Source organism: Aspergillus karnatakaensis (genome assembly GCF_047715665.1).
Source record: "Aspergillus karnatakaensis strain CBS 102800 unplaced genomic scaffold BJY04scaffold_40, whole genome shotgun sequence".
In the NCBI taxonomy this organism is placed as follows: domain Eukaryota; kingdom Fungi; phylum Ascomycota; class Eurotiomycetes; order Eurotiales; family Aspergillaceae; genus Aspergillus; species Aspergillus karnatakaensis.
The window spans coordinates 88,178-105,282 of NW_027395752.1; the positions used below are offsets into that span (position 1 = coordinate 88,178).

The window sequence follows — 17,105 nt, forward strand, 5'->3', positions numbered from 1 at the left end:
CTCGAGGGCCTCTCATACAGACGTGGACGTGGCCCAGCTTCTCGCCTCCCTGCTTGCTTCAGATGTCCTCATTTCTGCACATAACCACGACCACGAATTAGATGACCAAGTCCCTACCAACTGCTGCTTTTTCTTTCCTCCCGCTGACTGGCGTCTCCTGCGCTCTTCTTCCGCATCGCTCTCAATTCCTTCCTCCTCTGCAGCCGCGCTTTCCATCCCCTTATACCCCGGATTCCAACCCAGAAATGCCGTAAAGAGTCGCCGCCGTGTCTGCCATACACCTAATTCTCGAATTTGTCTTCTCGCCTTTCATTCACCTTTCTTTTTCTGAATTACTTTTTTAGTTGATAGAGTCATGCCGAAGAATAGGCCTGCCACGTCTGGTTACGCCCGTTTGGCGCAGGAGGAAGAAGATAGAGCTAATGATCCCTACGAATACTCGGACGACGACGACCTGTACCATACGTCCAGCACGGTTAATCCCTATGGAACACGATATGAACCAATCTCAAATCGAGCCACCGCAGCCCCAACCACACCGCCGGAATACCGACGGAGATCGAGCGGACAGCACCGGCGAGGGCGGAGAAATTCTGCAGTGGACATAAAGGCGATCAATGCCCGCCTTGAGCGCTGGGCGGATGAGATAGCTTCGAAGTTCAAGATCCATCGTGTCAAAGGAAAGACCTTTGAGGAGGAGAAACTCGAGATCTACCACTCCGTTTTCCAAGCTCCAAATGGCGTTCAACCGATTACCGCAGAAGAGCTGGAATCGGAAGAGGTCGAGGCGGCCGCATTCAAAGCCCGTGAAGGCTTTGAAGAGGTCGTGGAGAGCGTGCGGTTGGCCATAGAGCTGGGTGTCCACCCGCGGATGATCTCTCAAGGGAGCTCGGGAAGCTACTTTGCGCGCAATAGTGAAGGAAAAGTTGTGGGAGTCTTCAAACCCAAGGACGAGGAGCCCTATGCATCTCGGAACCCGAAATGGACCAAGTGGATTCATCGGAACCTGTTTCCTTGCTTCTTCGGCCGTGCTTGCTTGATACCCAATTTGTCCTACGTCTCCGAAGCTGCCGCCTATGTGCTCGATGATCGTCTCCGAACCAACCTGGTTCCATATACAGGTATCGTTTGGCTTTCGTCAAAGTCGTTTTACTACGACTTTTGGGATCGAAGAAAGGCCTGGATGGGCAAAAAGGCGCTTCCACCAAAAGCGGGCAGTTTTCAGGTTTTCTTAAAGGGGTATAGAGATGCAAATCTCTTTCTGAGAGAGCATCCGTGGCCCGATCAGACGAATACTGGTTTCCGAGCCCAAGACGCTCCAAAGCGCAAGAAGCGTCCCTGGAATGAGGCTTGCCGCCCCTCAGGGGTACATTCTGACGATGAAGACGAGGAAGAAGCTGCCGAAGAATATGCGCGCACACAATCACCGCAGAACGAAACTCGAGAACGTCAATTTCACTGGACAGAGGGTCTGAAACAGTCTTTCCGGGAGGAACTGGAGAAATTGGTCATCCTGGACTATATAATGCGCAACACGGACCGTGGCTTGGATAACTGGATGATCAAGATCGACTGGAAGACGGAAGAGGTTTCGATCGTAGCAGAGCCCCCAAAGCAGAACGAGCAACAACAGGACGACGACGATCATCTGGTTCCTCCTCGACCGGTTTCCGTATCTCCGGACAAGACCACCTCTCCCTCCTACCCGTACCGACGACATGAGACGATGTTGGCTGTGAGCCGTACGGGAACGCCATTGAATTCGCAGGAGCCCCAGGCCACTATTCAAATTGGAGCGATCGACAACAGCCTGTCGTGGCCTTGGAAGCACCCGGATGCTGTAAGTGCCCCAATTTGCTTCCGTCGGTAGTTTTAATCTTGCTAAACTTTTATAGTGGCGAAGCTTTCCATTTGGCTGGCTCTTTCTACCCGTTTCCCTCATCGGACAACCTTTCTCCCAAAAGACGCGGGACCACTTTCTCCCACTCCTGACATCGACCGCTTGGTGGAGTGGCACACAAATGGCCTTGCGACGCGTGTTCTCCCAGGACGACGACTTCAAAGAGAGCATGTTTGCCAGACAGATTGCAGTTATGAAAGGCCAAGCGTGGAACGTGGTGGAAACACTAAAACAGCCAGACCATGGCCCGCTCGAGCTCACGCGAAGGACCCGCGTTTGCGTTTGGGACGACCTTGTGGATGTCCCTGTTGCTATTCCTCTCCGTGGACCTTCAACGGAAGCTCAGCGACGTAAAGTCAAGAGCTACGATGCCCGCTACGACCCCGACAACGAAGAAATGGATATCGGCGCGGCCATATCAATGGCCGATCAAGACTTGCTGGGACTCGCATCGCCCCCAAGTGAACTTCCTAACCCCAATCGATTTGAACTCTCCCGTGGACGGTATTCGCGGGATTCTGGACGGCCACGGACCGCCAGCACCACCGACTACGGACTGAGTCGTGACAGTGGCGACGTACTCAGCCCAGGCACAAACGGCGATCGCAACTGGCCATCACTTCCTGCTCGGCCAAGCAAACACCAACAACACGGCTCCGTCTCGAGTGGTCGCGGACGCGCACACCTAATATGGAGCAGTGACGACCTGGAAGGCGATCTCGGGTATGCGGCCGCGGAAGGCATGGAAGGAAACCAGCGCAAAGTCATCGTCGAACGGATAGAGGCTGTCAAGAGCAAAAACCCTGTCTTCACCTGGTGCTAGCGCTGCATCATTGTTCTCCTTTATCTTGTGGTCATTTGTGTTTTATACTAGACGCGAGAGATGTTTTTTCTCGCATGACTCTTCTTTATCTTTTCCTCCTCTCCTGACCGCCACTCAGCCCCCGCATCATGACTTTTGAACTTCATATCATTTCCATTTAGCGTCTTTGTTAGGGCAAACTGGCATGAGGAGTCTACTAGCTGCTAGGAGTGGCTTTGGTTGGGAAAATACCACCATGATGTTGTATTGTATATAGACATATAGCCAGTTTCACTACTAATAATCATGATCCCCGGAGGAAATGGTACTATCTGATGTTCAAAACGAGCGTGTCCTCCATATGAAGTCGAGGCGGGTCCTCAAGTGAAGTCGGGGTGAATACTCGGGGATGATGTCGACTATCTTATCTTGCTATCGGAATCTGGTCTTGGCAACATCACTGAGAGGCAGCAAGTCCGGTCTCTTCCACATCCTCTCTCTCACATCTCGTTGCTTTCTTTTTCCGTATTCTGTTTCACATTTCTTCTCTCTCTCCCTCACTCGTTGGTTTGTGATTATAGAGTTCTGCGCGCCTAGAACGTCCCATTCTTCTCCTCGCCACCGCGTCCCTCACTCGTCATTCGAGTCCTATCCCTTCCGATAAGCTCGAATGGCAACCCCACGCTCTCTCTCACTCTCTGCACCTACTTGAGCTCTTCTCTTGATCGTCAAGCTCCAGTTCTTTATTAGTTCTTACCACCCCAAATCTGTCGCATACGGCCCGCATCTCCAAGTCCCGCAACGGGGGCAGTAGCAGCATGAGTTCTCACGCGCACATGCTGCTTAATCCCCGGGCCTATAAAAAGCAACTTCAAAAGAATGGTAACAACCCGACCACCCTCCCATCCTGGCCGGAAGGCTCTCCAGATCTGTGCATTGGTCCCGAATCACACAACGAGCCATATACCTCCCTCTACTCGTCTCCGAGACGAACCCCCACCCCACCAAAGGACTCCATCATTGTCGATTCTGAAAGCTCACTTGACGAAGGAACAGGTCAGGGCGCGAACAACCCTCAGCGTGGTACCGCATCGTCTATCGCACCTCCTGGAACTGCCGTCGCGAATCGTCTTTTGACTCCCCAGCGCCACCCGTCTGCCGCCCGAGCGAGTCCAATTTCGCGATCGCATACTTCGTCGTCTACTAGTGCAAGCTTGTCGCCCCAGGCGGAGACTTTACGGACGCCCGATGTCGATGTGGAATTCACGAATCCATCCGGTTTCAACTTTAATGACACCAAGCGGAGCGTGAATCTGGTTGAGTCCGATGATGACGTCGACATTCGGCATCGCAATTTGATCGAGAATATTCACGGTGTGGAGCGGCGGACCGGCACCCCTTACAAAAAAGTGAAGGTCGTCAATGATAAAGAGACATCAAAAAGAGGTCCCATCACGAGCAATAGCGGGCTTGGGGAATACATGAAGGAAGATGACGGGGGCAATTCAAGCTCCACGGCCATAACGCCCAATGTTGTGGACTTGACATTTGGTATGGGGCTGGCTAGTATATACGCTTGAAACCGCTTGCTAATCGTTAGTATTAGATGCATCGGCGAGCAATGATGACGATGAGCTTCAGGTCACCGGTTCCATTGATCTCAGCAATCAGAGGGTATGTTATGGAAGGTTAGAGAACGCATCGATCCAGGCTTACCTGGTCCCTATGCCGGCGGCGCAAGCACAAAATTTCCTTGGAAACTCCCCGCAGTGGCCGTCCATGAAGCTAGGAGTTCATCGACAAGCTGGCCAGGGTCACAACCGCATTGATGTATCGGATCCGAACGAGAAGATGTTCGGTGTGATCGACTCAAACACTGCTGCTGTGCTTGTACCTCTCTTAGACTCACCTGCTTTGAAAGTCGACATCACCGCGCGCTTGGATGTGCGGACAAAGCAACCTCTGGAAGTGCCATGGGCTCCATGCTCAGCGAACTTTCGAGCTTCGATAAATTTATACGGTCTCCGTCGAGATGCCGAAAGGGTCGGCCACCACCTTGGACAGCGCAATATCTGGCTTGGTGCTCCTTTCTCTGTGGAAACAGGAGTTCCAAATTTCAACCCCCACGCCGAGAGGAGACTTCTTCAACAGTCGTATGCGCCAACGGGTGCACCACGTAATCGGGTTGGGACTAACTATGAAGTACGGACGGCGGAGGAGGTGACAGACGCGGTAATGAAAATGTTTGATCAACTTCAAAGCGCCGACAACATTCCTGAAATGGATCCTCCCGCCCTTGTTACAACGCCATTGCTTCGTCACCAAAAGCAAGCTCTTTGGTTTATGACGGAGAAGGAGAAGCCTCGCAAATTCGGGCCCAAAGAAGAGGACAATAATTCTCTCTGGAGGCTAGAATCCATCAGCAAGGGGGGCAGGAAGTTCCGGGAGGTTATTAGCGGTATCACGATGGACGAAGAACCACGGCAAAGTTTCGGCGGACTGTTGGCTGATATGATGGGCTTGGGAAAGACATTGAGCATCTTGTCCTTGGTCGCGTCCTCACTCACACAAGCTCAGGAGTGGGCTACCATGATCCCTCCGTCTGAACTGGTACGCAGCCAGCCAGGAATTCGCAACACAAAGACAACTCTTCTTGTCGTTCCCCTGAGTACTGTCAACAATTGGATGTCACAGATCAAGGAACATCTACTCGAGAATGCCCTTTCATCGTACGTCTTTCACGGATCTTCCCGAACGAACAGTGTCGACGAGCTCTCAAAGTATGACTTGGTCATCACAACATACAGTATAGTTCTCAGTGAGATTTCTGGCCGCGGCTCAAGGAGAGCAGGCGCGAGCCCACTACTGAAGATGAACATGTTCCGTATCGTCCTGGACGAGGCCCATACCATCCGCGAGCAAAGCGCAGCTCAAACCCAGGCGATATTCAAGCTACACTCGCAGAGGCGCTGGTCTGTGACAGGAACGCCCATTCAGAACAGACTGGAAGACTTACTTTCGGTAACGAAGTTTCTCGGACTCTATCCTTATAGCGAGAGAACCTTGTTTAATACGCATATACTTAGCCGGTTCAAGACGGGCGACGCAACAGTTCTCGCCAGCCTGCGTGTGCTGGTTGATTCGTTTACACTTCGGCGAGTCAAGGACAAGATTGATCTTCCTGCAAGACGTGATAAGATTGTGATGCTCGAATTCACCGAGTCTGAGCGGCAGCTGCACGAGTTCTTCCGCAAGGAGTCCAACGTAATGATGCGTGTGATTGCCGGCGAAGACAAAACGCAGATGAAAGGTCGCATGTACCATCACATTCTTAAAGCCATGATGATTTTACGGCAGATCAGTGCTCACGGCAAGGAGTTGTTAGATGAGGATGAACGAGCGCGGATCAAGGGACTGAGTGTACACGATGCTATTGATCTTGAGGAGGGACCTAGCGATGGTGCGGGCGCGACTGACAAAAAGGCGTATGAGATGTTCAATTTGATGCGGGAGTCATCAGCGGATATTTGTGCGGTCTGCACCAAACGGTTGGAGGAACCACCTGCAGACGCAAACGGAGCAGCCTCAGCGAAAAATGACACTATCGCGATTGTTCTGCCTTGCCTCGATGTTCTATGTCCGGATTGCTTCTCCTCTTCGCAGCAGGCGTTCGACGATAAACTCGGCCCCTTGGGTTCCTTTGATGTCAGATGCACGGTCTGTGATGGCTGGGTCCCGGCTTCGTACTCAACAATCACCACAAACGGCCTAGAAGAATACTTGCTTGAACAGGCACGTGCGAAGCACACACGAAAACAAGCCAAAGTCCTCGGGGAGTACGAAGGTCCCCACACGAAAACAAAGGCTCTTCTATCCAGTCTACATTCGACGGCCGAGCAGAGTGCCAGGCTCCTAGAGGGAGAACCTCCCATGAAGAGCGTGGTCTTTTCCGCCTGGACGTCACATCTAGATCTAATCGAGATCGCTCTCCGAGATCAAGGCCTGACAGGATATACACGTCTAGACGGAACAATGACACTCTCAGCACGCAACAAAGCACTCGATACCTTTCGTGATGACAACAGTATAACGATCCTACTTGCAACAATCGGAGCCGGAGGTGTCGGACTCAATTTGACCTCTGCGTCAAACGTTTACATCATGGAACCACAGTATAATCCCGCCGCCGTGGCTCAAGCAATAGACCGAGTCCACCGTCTCGGACAGACGCGTGAGGTTACCACTGTGCAATTCCTCATGAAAGACAGCATCGAAGAGAAAATCTTCGAGCTCGCAAAGAAGAAACAACAGCTGGCTGACATGAGCTTGAATCGCGGGAAGCTGGACAAGTCAGAGGTTCAGGAAAAGCGGATGAGGGAATACCGCAGTCTCTTCAAATGATCGCTAATGGTTTTATATTTGAATTTCCGGTTTTATATTCTGCTGCTAGGTTGGGTTGGAAAGGGGTTGGGTTTGCTTTTCTTATCTTGATACCCGGGTTTTAATTCGTCGCGTTTTCCATGCCCTAATGATTGTCCTTTCCGTTTCCTTTTCGCCATTCTTTCCGCTATTATCTACGTCTTACGACTGTTTACGCAACGGCATCACAGCACATTATGGATATCACACCAGGATCTAGAACCAAGAGCAAGAAGACACGACGCAAGTCAGATACACCAGCAGAGCATATTTACCCAGCTAATGAGATAATGAATTTCATCATGTCCTATCCTATCCTAATAAATGCCATGACGCCCTCCAACTCCATGATATCCCAAATTTTAACCCCTCGATTACGGTAAACTCAGACGTTAAAAGCAACTAGTAAATCCCCCCCTCCACAGCCCCAAGTACCCCCTCAACCCTCTTCCTAAGCACTCTCAACTCTCTAACCCTCTTCTCCCTCTCCGCTTCAACACTTCTCAACTCCCCCTCCAGCTCCCGAATCCTCCTCTCCTGCTCCGCCTCACTAGACCCGATCCCCGGAAGAACCGAAATCAGGTACTCGATCTGCTGCTCTTTAATCACCAGATCTCTCGCTAATTCCCTCTGCCTTGCCGCAAACGTCCTCGGGCTATCTGGGCGCGGCGGTAGACCTGCCGCTGCCGCTGCCTCTTCCGCTCCTTGTGCACCGTTCGCATTCGCTGGACCGGGTGTCGTCGCAGCCGCCGTGGCGGCTGTGAAGGGAGGTGACGTTTGTGTAGTTGAGTTTGTGGATGCGAGGATCGAGGCTGCGCCGGCGTAGATGGGTGGGTTTGTGGAGTTCTTTTGGATTTTCGCGAGGGCTGGCGCGGCGGAGGCGGTTGGAGGGGGTGTTGCGGGGGAGTTGTCGTGGTAGGTTATTAGGTAACCGATTGTGGCGTAGAATTGGGTCGCGAGCTGTGTACAAGAGGTAGAAAGTTAGCGAGACTTAGATTTGGAGGGGGAGGCTGGACTGTCGAGGATTGAGGGGATTGCGGAGCTGAGGGGACACCACCAGGTTAAAGAGGAGTACGTACCTGGTCAAGGCATGTTTGAAGTTGTGTTAGGATATCTGCCATTCTTTTGTTCTATGATGACGCGTATGGCGAGTGTCGAGAGTGCAGAGTCTAAGTATTCGGAGTTGCTAAGTGTGGCCTGGATGAATCAAAGAGATGAGGAGATGAAGCTAAAGTTGCTTATCAGATTCAGATCGGCGATAGTACTCCTCCGTACAGTAAAAAACGCGGTCCACCGCCCGGCAAGCTTTCTCCAAAGCTAAAAGGCTAAAGGCTCGGTCTTTAAGCTCAATTCCTACCCTCTATAACTAAAGAATGAAACCAACAAACCCCCTCCTCTTCGTCTCCCTCCCAACAAAAGCACCCGTAACCCCTTTCACACGCCGGCTCTTCCAACTCCCACCACCCCCCATCTCCGCATCCCTTTCACACAACTCCCTCGCCACCTTCCTCTCTCACGCCTCACGCACTTCCCTCCCAGAATCAACAACGACCTACCAAGGCACCGTATACGAATACACAATCCAATCGCACCTACGCAAGCACGCATTCGCGCTCCACCGCGTCGGCGGCCGCTCAGACCTCGGCATCGACCTCACAGGAACATGGCACGTTGGCGCAAACCCGATTCTGGATCCCCCCATCCGCGTCGTCGTGCAATGTAAAGCACTCCGCACAAAGCTAGGGCCCAATATCGTGAGGGAGTTGGAGGGAGTCACGGTGAGGCAGTCGCCGTCTGGGACTGGTGCTGGTGGTGCGGGGTGTGCGGGGGTGCTTGTTAGTCCGAGGGAGGCGACGAGGGGGGTTAGAGAGGCGTTGGGGAGGAGTGGTGTACCGCTTGTTTGGATGATGGTGGGGTGGGATGGAATTGTTAGGCAGGTTCTTTGGAATGGGGGAGTGGAGAGGCTGGGGTTGGGGCTTGTTGGGTTAGGGGTTGAGGTGCTGTATTCGCCGGGTGAGGAGCGTGAGCAGGATGGGCAGGTGGATGAGAATGGGCATAAGAAGGGTGAGGCGAGGTTGACGTGGGAGGGGGAACAGGTGCCGACGATGGCTGAGATTGAGGAGGGCATGGCGCGGCTGGAGGGGGAGTGGTTGGCGAAGTGGAAGGGAAGAGGTCTAGAGGATGTGTCAGGGGATGTGATACTGGATGCAGTTGAGAGGGTTCTGCCAGGGACAAGGCCAATAATGATAACAGAGGATGAAAGAGAAGAGGTGGCTCGAAGTCTGCTCTCTGCATTCTCCTCTGCCTAGCTCTGCTTGTATATAGTATAAAATGTAAAATAGCCACGAAATCATGTACAATATAATGAATGATGAATAAATTGGGTATCTGTCCTACACCAAAACGCCATAAAATCGTGCTAACCCTGCATCGTGGACCAAAAGTAGTTGGAGTAGAAGAAGCGCGAGAATTTCGGGTCCAAGTTGACGACATGAACGTCACCCTTGCGGCTGTTGCGGATAACAGCCTTGGTGAAGTTGCCCGCATTGTCGGGTTCAATGTCGATGCCTAGAGCCCTGTAGATCTTCAACCGGAGACTGGAACTGTTAGCATGGCGCCGCGGGCTTGGAAGATAAACATACAGAATAGCATCGTCGGCCTCCCTTTCTCTCCGCGTTGTCTCATCACCCTCAAGACCCTGCGCTTCGAGATCCGCCAAACGCTCCTTGAGCATCTCAAGCTCGCTTTCAAGCCTTTCACTCTCAATCTCCAGTTCCGACGCGGCTTTGGCGATGCGGAATTTCTTCGTGTCGAGTTCCACCATGGCGGCGGAGTGTTTACCCGCGTCGTGCGCAGTGACAGCTTCTTCATGTTGGGTGTTCAGGGCCTGGAGATGGCGCGAGAGCTTTCGAAGGGAAGATTCGGCTTCGCGCATGCGCAGGTCGCGCGACTGCTGGAGGGTCGTTAGGGAGTCATTGATGCGGGAGACGGCTTGTTTGTCCGGTGCGATATTGAAGTTGCCGATGGTATGGTGGATAAGCTGAGCAGTTAGTAATAGCTTTGTAAAAAGATTGAGGAAGCACCTACTGTAGATGGATTCTCGTCGAGCAACATCTTGAATCTGTGTTCGAAATGGGGAGAAGAAACTTGACGAAGCTATTCACAGATGGTGAGGGGATGTATTGATCGTGGTATTACGGATACGGTTGGGAGGGCAACCGCCACAACTCCCACGTGCACCGCCTCCTCTGTTGTGAAGCTGGCTAGTTAATTCCTGACATCACCTCCGCATTCATAGCTCTAGTTCGAGAACCAAAGCTTGAATCTCGTCCTCACATACCAGCATGACTTCTTCAAATCTCCCTTGTATGTCCCTGTGCCAATTTAATCGAGAGCTGCTGCTAACCTAACCTAGATGCCGCAGATGCTGAAAGGTTCTTTCCCGCCGTTGCCTAGCTATGACAGTGGCTAACTGAAAATAGCCCGCTGAAGCCAGCAGAACTCCAAGTCTTGCGAGCTCAGTACGAAAAAGAAGGCGAATATGTCGGTGTTCAGACGAAATTCAACTACGCCTGGGTATGTCCGCCGCAAGATCCTGCCCGGAAGGCCAAAACATACTGACAGCACAGGGCCTGATCAAATCCAACTCGCGAAACGAACAGCAAGAGGGTGTCCGTCTGCTGTCTGAAATCTTCCGTGCCTCCCCCGAACGCCGCCGCGAATGTCTCTACTATCTCGCTCTTGGAAACTACAAACTAGGCAACTATGGAGAGGCCCGCCGATACAACGACCTCCTTATCGACAAGGAGCCGGCGAACCTGCAAGCGGCAAGCCTACGGACGCTGATCGATGATAAGGTGTCTCGCGAGGGGATGGTTGGAATCGCTATCGTTGGAGGGCTGGCCCTTGCTGCGGGTGTGGTTGGAGGAATACTCTTCCGGGGACAACGGCGATAATGGAGGGGTATATCTAGGTGCTGGAGCTGTATATATTATGACGTTGACGACGATATCCGTCTTCTCTTCTCTTCCTTTCCTTCTGTGTTGTTGTGCTCTTGGTTTTTATATTTGTCTGCTGTTAGCACGTCATATCATACATACTTGGGCTGAGGCGTTCTGCGTGCTCAAATGGCGAGAGATGAGATGCAATAATAAGTCTATTTGTCACTGTATATTGTTTGTCTCTCGAACCCAGTTAGAAAGCGTGTCACAGATTGCAACATTGACAAGGCTGTTATCATCGACTGCGCCACAGCCGAGGCTAACGTCATTCAAGACTTCAAGTCATCCGTCGTCTCCATCTTTGTTTCTTGCGTCTCCAGTCATTGTTGCTGCCTTCGAGCCTTGACTATTGATCCTTTCTTAGTCTTGTCTGTCTGTCACTCTCAGACTCTCATTGTTCGTGCGACAGCAAAATGATCATATCAGCTGGTGCTTGACCAGTCTCTCAGACTATGAACAGCGCCTTTATTGCTTGACTAATTGGTCTCACTCGCTGTCTCGTCTCAACCCCTCTTCTAATTCCTGTCCTTATTTATCTCCTGGTTACTTTCTGGCTCCCTTCTTCTCCGATCCTATATTCAAAATACCCACTATGGATACAGGCGATCGCGTCCTTTGCCATCACTGCGGCCGAGTATGGCCTCGCAATTCGCACGGTTTAGATTGTCCGCACTGCGGTTCAGATTTCACAGAGATCGTTTGTTCCCTAATTCCCACTGGCTCGTCTTAAGCTGACCTGCGCAGATTGAAATTCCTCCCGATACAGATGAGCCCGAACCCTCTCACCCCGATCCTCCCGAGTCGATTCCTGGAGCCTTCCCCGGCCACCGATCGCCTTCCCCTCCCGCAGTCACCTCCCCACCAGTAAACTCTCCGCCACTTAACCCATGGACGGATCACAATCCATGGGCACATATGAACGATGATGATGATGATTTGCACGGATGGCGTGGCCCTCCGGGTTATCAGTATACTCAGAGAACATACCAATCTCCCGGCGGCAACCTCCGTTTCTCGTTCCAGGCACACACTCACACCATGCCGAACCGCAGAGCACCAGGCGCCCGTGGGGACACGGGAGTTGACCCTCTCGTGCACGGATTAGACTCGTTCTTCCAGAGCATGGCTGAGTCAAACCGGGAGCGGGCTGCTCGCGCACATGGACCTAGATCGCCGGGGGGTAGACGACAGCCTTATGATGATATCTGGGGGCCGGCTTCACCACCGCCTCATCACCAGCCGCCGCCTGGCTTGTTCCCTCGAAATGCAGATGAGCCTCAACCGATGCAGACTCCGCTGCGGAGCTTAGGAGAGTACGTTTCATCCCATATCATGAATGATCTCATCTGACGTTTCTAGTCTCCTTGAACTGTTCCAACCCGAAATGGCAAATCCACAAACTGGCGGTCCGCGCGTGCGTATTATGACGAGCGGAACCCCTCTACAAGCTCTTTTCCAGGCTCTGATGAACATCGAGCGGAACGGTGACGCGGTGTATTCCCAGGAAGAGCTAGACCGGGTCATATCGACGTTGGTAGAGCAGAACGGGAACCGTAGCTCAGCGCCACCAGCCGCACAAGATGCCATTCGGGCTCTTCCCAAGAAACCAGCCACAGAGGAAATGCTCGGCAGTGAAGGCACGGCTGAATGTTCGATCTGCATGGATCCCGTCAAGATAGGCGATGAGGTGACCTTGCTCCCCTGCACACACTGGTTCCATCCGCAGTGTATTGAGCTGTGGCTAGCTCAGCATAACACCTGCCCGCACTGCCGCCGAGGGATCGACCAAGCTGCAACGACACCGGAGGCGACAACCTCTACATCCACAACGGCGCCGTAAGTGCGCTCCTAGTATAGGATTATATATCCATGGTAACAGATCACTGATGATCGCAACGCGTGTAGTTCCGAAGGGACGTCCGACCAAACTAGGTCCAGACGCTCCGACTCGCTGTCTACATCCAGTGCGAACCCATCTTTCACATCTGACGAACAAGAGGGTTCTCGTCGACGCATTAGTCGCAGTGAAGCCTCAGGGTCAGGGTCGGGATGGGCAAGCTGGGTTCGCAATCGACTTAGCGGTAGTGGCGGCGGTACTGGTGGTGGGGGATGAAACCTTTCATCGTTGTTTATTTGTTTGTGCTACTTTTTTTCTGCATTATGAATGTTTGATTACCTTCACTTCTGGTGGACTTTTTAGCTTGAATAGCCACATATATAGACAACGCGTTAGGACAGGCAGGCCTGGGCGAACAAGTTTTATGACGTGATGAACAAGAGAAAGAATAGGAGGTGATTATTTTGGAGCAACTTTCAGTCGAATGTAGATATGGCTTATTCAGTAATAAGAGAGAATATACCTACTTTTCGACTAGACAACACCTGCAGGTGTAGTGAGACACTATACCCCCGGTACCGGAGTAAACCCCATATAGATCATACCATTGCCCCTCTTATGCTCATAAAGATATAGACGGATAAACAACACCTCACGTCCCTCAGAGGATATAGAGATGTTGCATTTGAGCTCTTAGACTGCCCACGCCCTACGACACCTAGGGCTATTTATTCAACTCTCCCGGTCAAAAATCTCCAAGTCACTTCTCCAACCCCTCTACCCCGCAGTAACAACCACCATGAAGACCCTCTACCACAACGGCATCATCACCTCTCCCACCGGCTCCCCAAGCGAGGCCACATCTCTGGTCGTCGAAAACGGCACAATAACCTATGTCGGGTCTAAGCAGGATGCTCCCTCGACAGAAAAGCAGGTCGATCTAGCGGGGCGCAGAGTGCTTCCTGGGTTTATTGATTGGTATGTGCACTAATTAGGACTCCGCTCTCATCCCTCTGTACTGTACATCTATTGATAATATGACAGCCACATGCACCTCCTCCTCTTCGGGGCCTCGCTCTCAAAGATCGACCTGTCAAACTGCAAGACCCTTTCTGATATCCGCTCCACTATACGCGCGGGCGCTGCCGAACGGCCGGATGCCCCGCGCCTTTTCTGCAGCGGCTGGATGCACTCCATGACGGATAGCAAGGCTCTAGCGTCTATGCTCGACGACCTGGACCCGCGACCGATTTTCATCGATGCAAAGGATCTGCATTCAGCGTGGTGCAACACTGCCGCGCTCAGGGATCTGGGTGTCAATGAGAACACGCCGGATCCCGAGGGCGGAGAAATCTCGAGAGATAGCGAGGGGAAGCCGAGCGGGTTGCTTAGTGAAGCGGCGGCAGTAACGATTGTGTGGCCGCACATTGCGAAGGTTGCGACTCTTGATGAGAAGTTGGGGTTTGTGAGGAATGGGGTGAGGGCTTATAATGCGGCGGGGTATACAGGAATGATTGAATTAGCGACGGACGAGAATATCTGGAGCACTGTGTTGGAGTTGAGGAAGAGAGAGGAGGTTCCGGTTCGGTTTGCCGCGCATTGGGTCATTACGCCTGCGAAGGAGGAAGGGGATGTGCTGAAGCAGGTTGATAGGGCGATCGAGCTGCATCAGGTGTATAACAAGCAGTCGTCACCGGATTTCCGAATCGCGGGGATAAAGGTTATCTGCGATGGGGTTGTGGATGCTTGTACGGCGGCGCTGTTGGAGCCGTATAGCACGGCTGTTGCGTCACCGGAGCCGCTATGGAAGGGCCCCTTGTTGAAAAAGGTGGTGCAAAGAGCCGATGACGCGGGACTGCAGGTTGCGTTGCATGCGATTGGGGATAAGGCTGTGAAGCTGGCGATTGATACGCTTGAGACTGTTAAGCCTATGAATGGGGTCTCGAGGCGTCATAGGATTGAACATCTGGAGCTTACGTCTCCGGGCGATGCAGACCGTCTTGCAGAATTGGGTATAACGGCAAGCATCCAGCCTGTGCACGCGGACCCAGCGATTCTTCGCGCGTGGCCTCGGCTTCTTGGTGAAGAGCGGTGCCGGCGAGCTTTTGCTTACAGAGAGTTCCTGGAGAGCGGCGCCAATGTAGCCATTGGCACGGACTCACCGACGGCGCCGCATCTTCCACTGAGGAATCTGTATACGGCGACGACGAGACGGTCAGCGAGAGAGCCGGAATACACGGCAACTGTGAATCCGGAGCATGCGATAAGTCTGGCGCAGGCAGTTTCGGGGGCGACAGCGGGGTCGGCGTATAGTTGCTTTGCGGATGATGTGACGGGGTCGTTGGAGGTTGGGAAGAAGGCGGATTTCGTGGTGCTTGAAATGGAGTGGGAGGCTGACAAGTTGCTAGATGCACATGTCGTTGAGACTTATTTTGAGGGAAAGAGAGTCTTTCCATCGGAAATGTAATTAGAGTGACGGAGAGGGACAGTATATAGATAGGTAAAGGTCAGAGAAGAAAGACTAGAGCTTCGCGGGGACCTTGAGAGCCCCCAAGAACCCCTCCAATCCACGCAATATCTCCTTCAATATAGCCCCCAGCCACTCAAAATCACTCTTCTCAAGATAGACCTGCGCACTAAGCCTGGTATAGAACCAGTCCCCGTGCGCGAAAACAGGCACAAACGTTCCCTTTTCCACGAGTTGCTCATGGAACCAATGCCCCAAGGCACTTACATCCTGGGCTCGCACCACGTGTACCCCCTTCTCTTCCTCTCCAACCGCCACAGAGGCAATCTTTATAGGCAGCCTCACATTTACCATCCCACACCCCACCTTCTCCCCAGAAACAGGGGCAAGGATCTCGGTTCCTAAAGCTTTCGCAACAACATCACCCGCAACATCCGCCAACTCTTCAAGGTAGTTGAAGATCGCCTCCTCGCCGCCACAAATCTCCTTCCTGAATTTCAAAGCGGCAGGGACACAGCTATACGCACTGTCATCCGCCGTGCCGGTAAACTCAAACAGCGTAACGAAAGCTGGCTTCTCTCCAACCGGGAGAACAGAAGGAAGAAGCCCATCATCCTCCTCAGACGAAGTAGAAGCAGGCGGATTATACCCCCAAGACGTTGGTAGGCTCGTCCTAATCAAATGCTGGTGTCTCGTAGGAACATAGAGGACAGCGCAGGAGCGGGGTGTGTAAAGCCATCTAAAGTTCCATGTCAGCCCTGCACTTGTCACCGAAATCCAACTTTGCATGAAGAGTGGAGGAGGAAATACTTATGACAATTACTCGTCCAAAAATCCGCCCCCTCCAGATTTCCTCCCTTCCCAAGATCAAGCCTCACATGCCCAACCCCATGCGCACCATCAATAAGACTCAGCACACCTTCCTCTTTACAAACCTGTATGAGTCGCTCGAACGGAAACCACATCCCAGGATTCGACACAATCGTCTCAAAGACCGCAACTCTAGGCCTCAGCCCATCCCTCCTCGCCCCCTCAACAACCTCTCGGAATTTCCTAACAAGCTCTTCCTCCCCAATTGGAAAGGTAAACTTCACCTTGCGCAATTGCACCCCCCACCCCTCTTTGATGGCGAAGAGGCTCCGCTCAACACCACCGTAGACAGTCTCGAAGTAGATGACCGCATCTCTGTCAGTGAGGGTTTTGGTCAAGACGAGATTGTGCAAGATAGTGTTGACGCCTGTTGTGGCGTTGCGGACGAGGACAAGTTCGTTGAGCGAGGTGTTTAAGTAGCTTGCGAGGGAGGCGCGGGAGGCGTCGATGAGATCTGGCTGCGTGTAGCGGATGAAGATGTCGGGGCGGGATTCGCAGGCTTTTTGAAGGGTGCGTTGGGTGTTGAGGAGGGTTGTGGGGTATGTGCCGAAGGAGCCTGGAGGGTTGTTAGTTGAGGACGATAGATAAAGGAAAGGAATGGAAGGACAGTACCGTGGTTGAGGTTGCGGAAGTTCGGGTCGATGAGGAATTGTTTCTTCATCGGGTTGCCGAAGGGCGTAGGTGCGGGAGCGGAGGATGTCATGGTGGCACAAATGATTTAGATCTTCAAAGATTGTGTAGAACAGGAGATGGAAGTTTGGAAAGGGCTGGGGAAACTGGAGAAGAAAAGATGAGGGAGACCAGGAAAT

At 52.5% G+C, this 17,105-nt stretch overlaps 8 protein-coding genes across 8 annotated transcripts; 5 read left to right on the forward strand and 3 right to left on the reverse strand.

Moving 5' to 3' along the window:
- The first annotated feature begins 55 nt into the window (after positions 1-55).
- BJY04DRAFT_102239 (1-phosphatidylinositol 4-kinase LSB6) lies at positions 56-3,122 on the forward strand. The gene is made up of 2 exons (XM_073707950.1): positions 56-1,840; positions 1,896-3,122. Exons 1-2 carry the CDS (start codon positions 356-358, stop codon positions 2,721-2,723), a joined length of 2,313 nt encoding a protein of 770 aa, XP_073568909.1. The 5' UTR covers positions 56-355; the 3' UTR covers positions 2,724-3,122.
- On the forward strand, positions 3,123-7,211 carry BJY04DRAFT_102240 (SNF2 family N-terminal domain-containing protein). Its single transcript, XM_073707951.1, has 3 exons — positions 3,123-3,584; positions 3,759-4,253; positions 4,309-7,211. Exons 1-3 carry the CDS (start codon positions 3,521-3,523, stop codon positions 7,101-7,103), a joined length of 3,354 nt encoding a protein of 1,117 aa, XP_073568910.1. The 5' UTR covers positions 3,123-3,520; the 3' UTR covers positions 7,104-7,211.
- A 289-nt stretch (positions 7,212-7,500) lies between these two features.
- BJY04DRAFT_194229 (med21 domain-containing protein) lies at positions 7,501-8,343 on the reverse strand. Its single transcript, XM_073712034.1, has 2 exons — positions 8,201-8,343; positions 7,501-8,081 (listed from the first exon to the last, which is right to left on the reverse strand). The coding sequence occupies exons 1-2, from the start codon at positions 8,240-8,242 to the stop codon at positions 7,524-7,526; spliced, it is 600 nt and encodes a 199-aa protein (XP_073568911.1). The 5' UTR covers positions 8,243-8,343; the 3' UTR covers positions 7,501-7,523.
- Positions 8,344-8,494: 151 nt separating this feature from the next.
- On the forward strand, positions 8,495-9,430 carry BJY04DRAFT_220463 (uncharacterized protein; the record flags this gene model as incomplete). Its single annotated transcript, XM_073716881.1, has 1 exon — positions 8,495-9,430. One exon carries the CDS (start codon positions 8,495-8,497, stop codon positions 9,428-9,430), a length of 936 nt encoding a protein of 311 aa, XP_073568912.1.
- BJY04DRAFT_194231 (kinetochore Spc24 family protein) lies at positions 9,347-10,310 on the reverse strand. Its single transcript, XM_073712035.1, has 3 exons — positions 10,209-10,310; positions 9,764-10,161; positions 9,347-9,718 (listed from the first exon to the last, which is right to left on the reverse strand). The coding sequence occupies exons 1-3, from the start codon at positions 10,233-10,235 to the stop codon at positions 9,541-9,543; spliced, it is 603 nt and encodes a 200-aa protein (XP_073568913.1). The 5' UTR covers positions 10,236-10,310; the 3' UTR covers positions 9,347-9,540.
- Positions 10,311-10,407: 97 nt separating this feature from the next.
- On the forward strand, positions 10,408-11,433 carry BJY04DRAFT_194234 (mitochondrial fission 1 protein). Its single transcript, XM_073712036.1, has 4 exons — positions 10,408-10,487; positions 10,537-10,555; positions 10,604-10,697; positions 10,751-11,433. The coding sequence occupies exons 1-4, from the start codon at positions 10,466-10,468 to the stop codon at positions 11,075-11,077; spliced, it is 462 nt and encodes a 153-aa protein (XP_073568914.1). The 5' UTR covers positions 10,408-10,465; the 3' UTR covers positions 11,078-11,433.
- Positions 11,434-11,714: 281 nt separating this feature from the next.
- On the forward strand, positions 11,715-15,426 carry BJY04DRAFT_208846 (amidohydrolase family-domain-containing protein; the record flags this gene model as incomplete). The annotated part of the gene is made up of 8 exons (XM_073714047.1): positions 11,715-11,819; positions 11,867-12,435; positions 12,482-12,958; positions 13,088-13,184; positions 13,765-13,937; positions 14,004-14,898; positions 14,932-14,971; positions 15,011-15,426. 8 exons carry the CDS (start codon positions 11,715-11,717, stop codon positions 15,424-15,426), a joined length of 2,772 nt encoding a protein of 923 aa, XP_073568915.1.
- BJY04DRAFT_194244 (putative aminotransferase family protein (LolT)) lies at positions 15,407-17,103 on the reverse strand. Its single transcript, XM_073712037.1, has 3 exons — positions 16,909-17,103; positions 16,237-16,852; positions 15,407-16,165 (listed from the first exon to the last, which is right to left on the reverse strand). Exons 1-3 carry the CDS (start codon positions 16,997-16,999, stop codon positions 15,481-15,483), a joined length of 1,392 nt encoding a protein of 463 aa, XP_073568916.1. The 5' UTR covers positions 17,000-17,103; the 3' UTR covers positions 15,407-15,480.
- Positions 17,104-17,105: the final 2 nt, after the last annotated feature.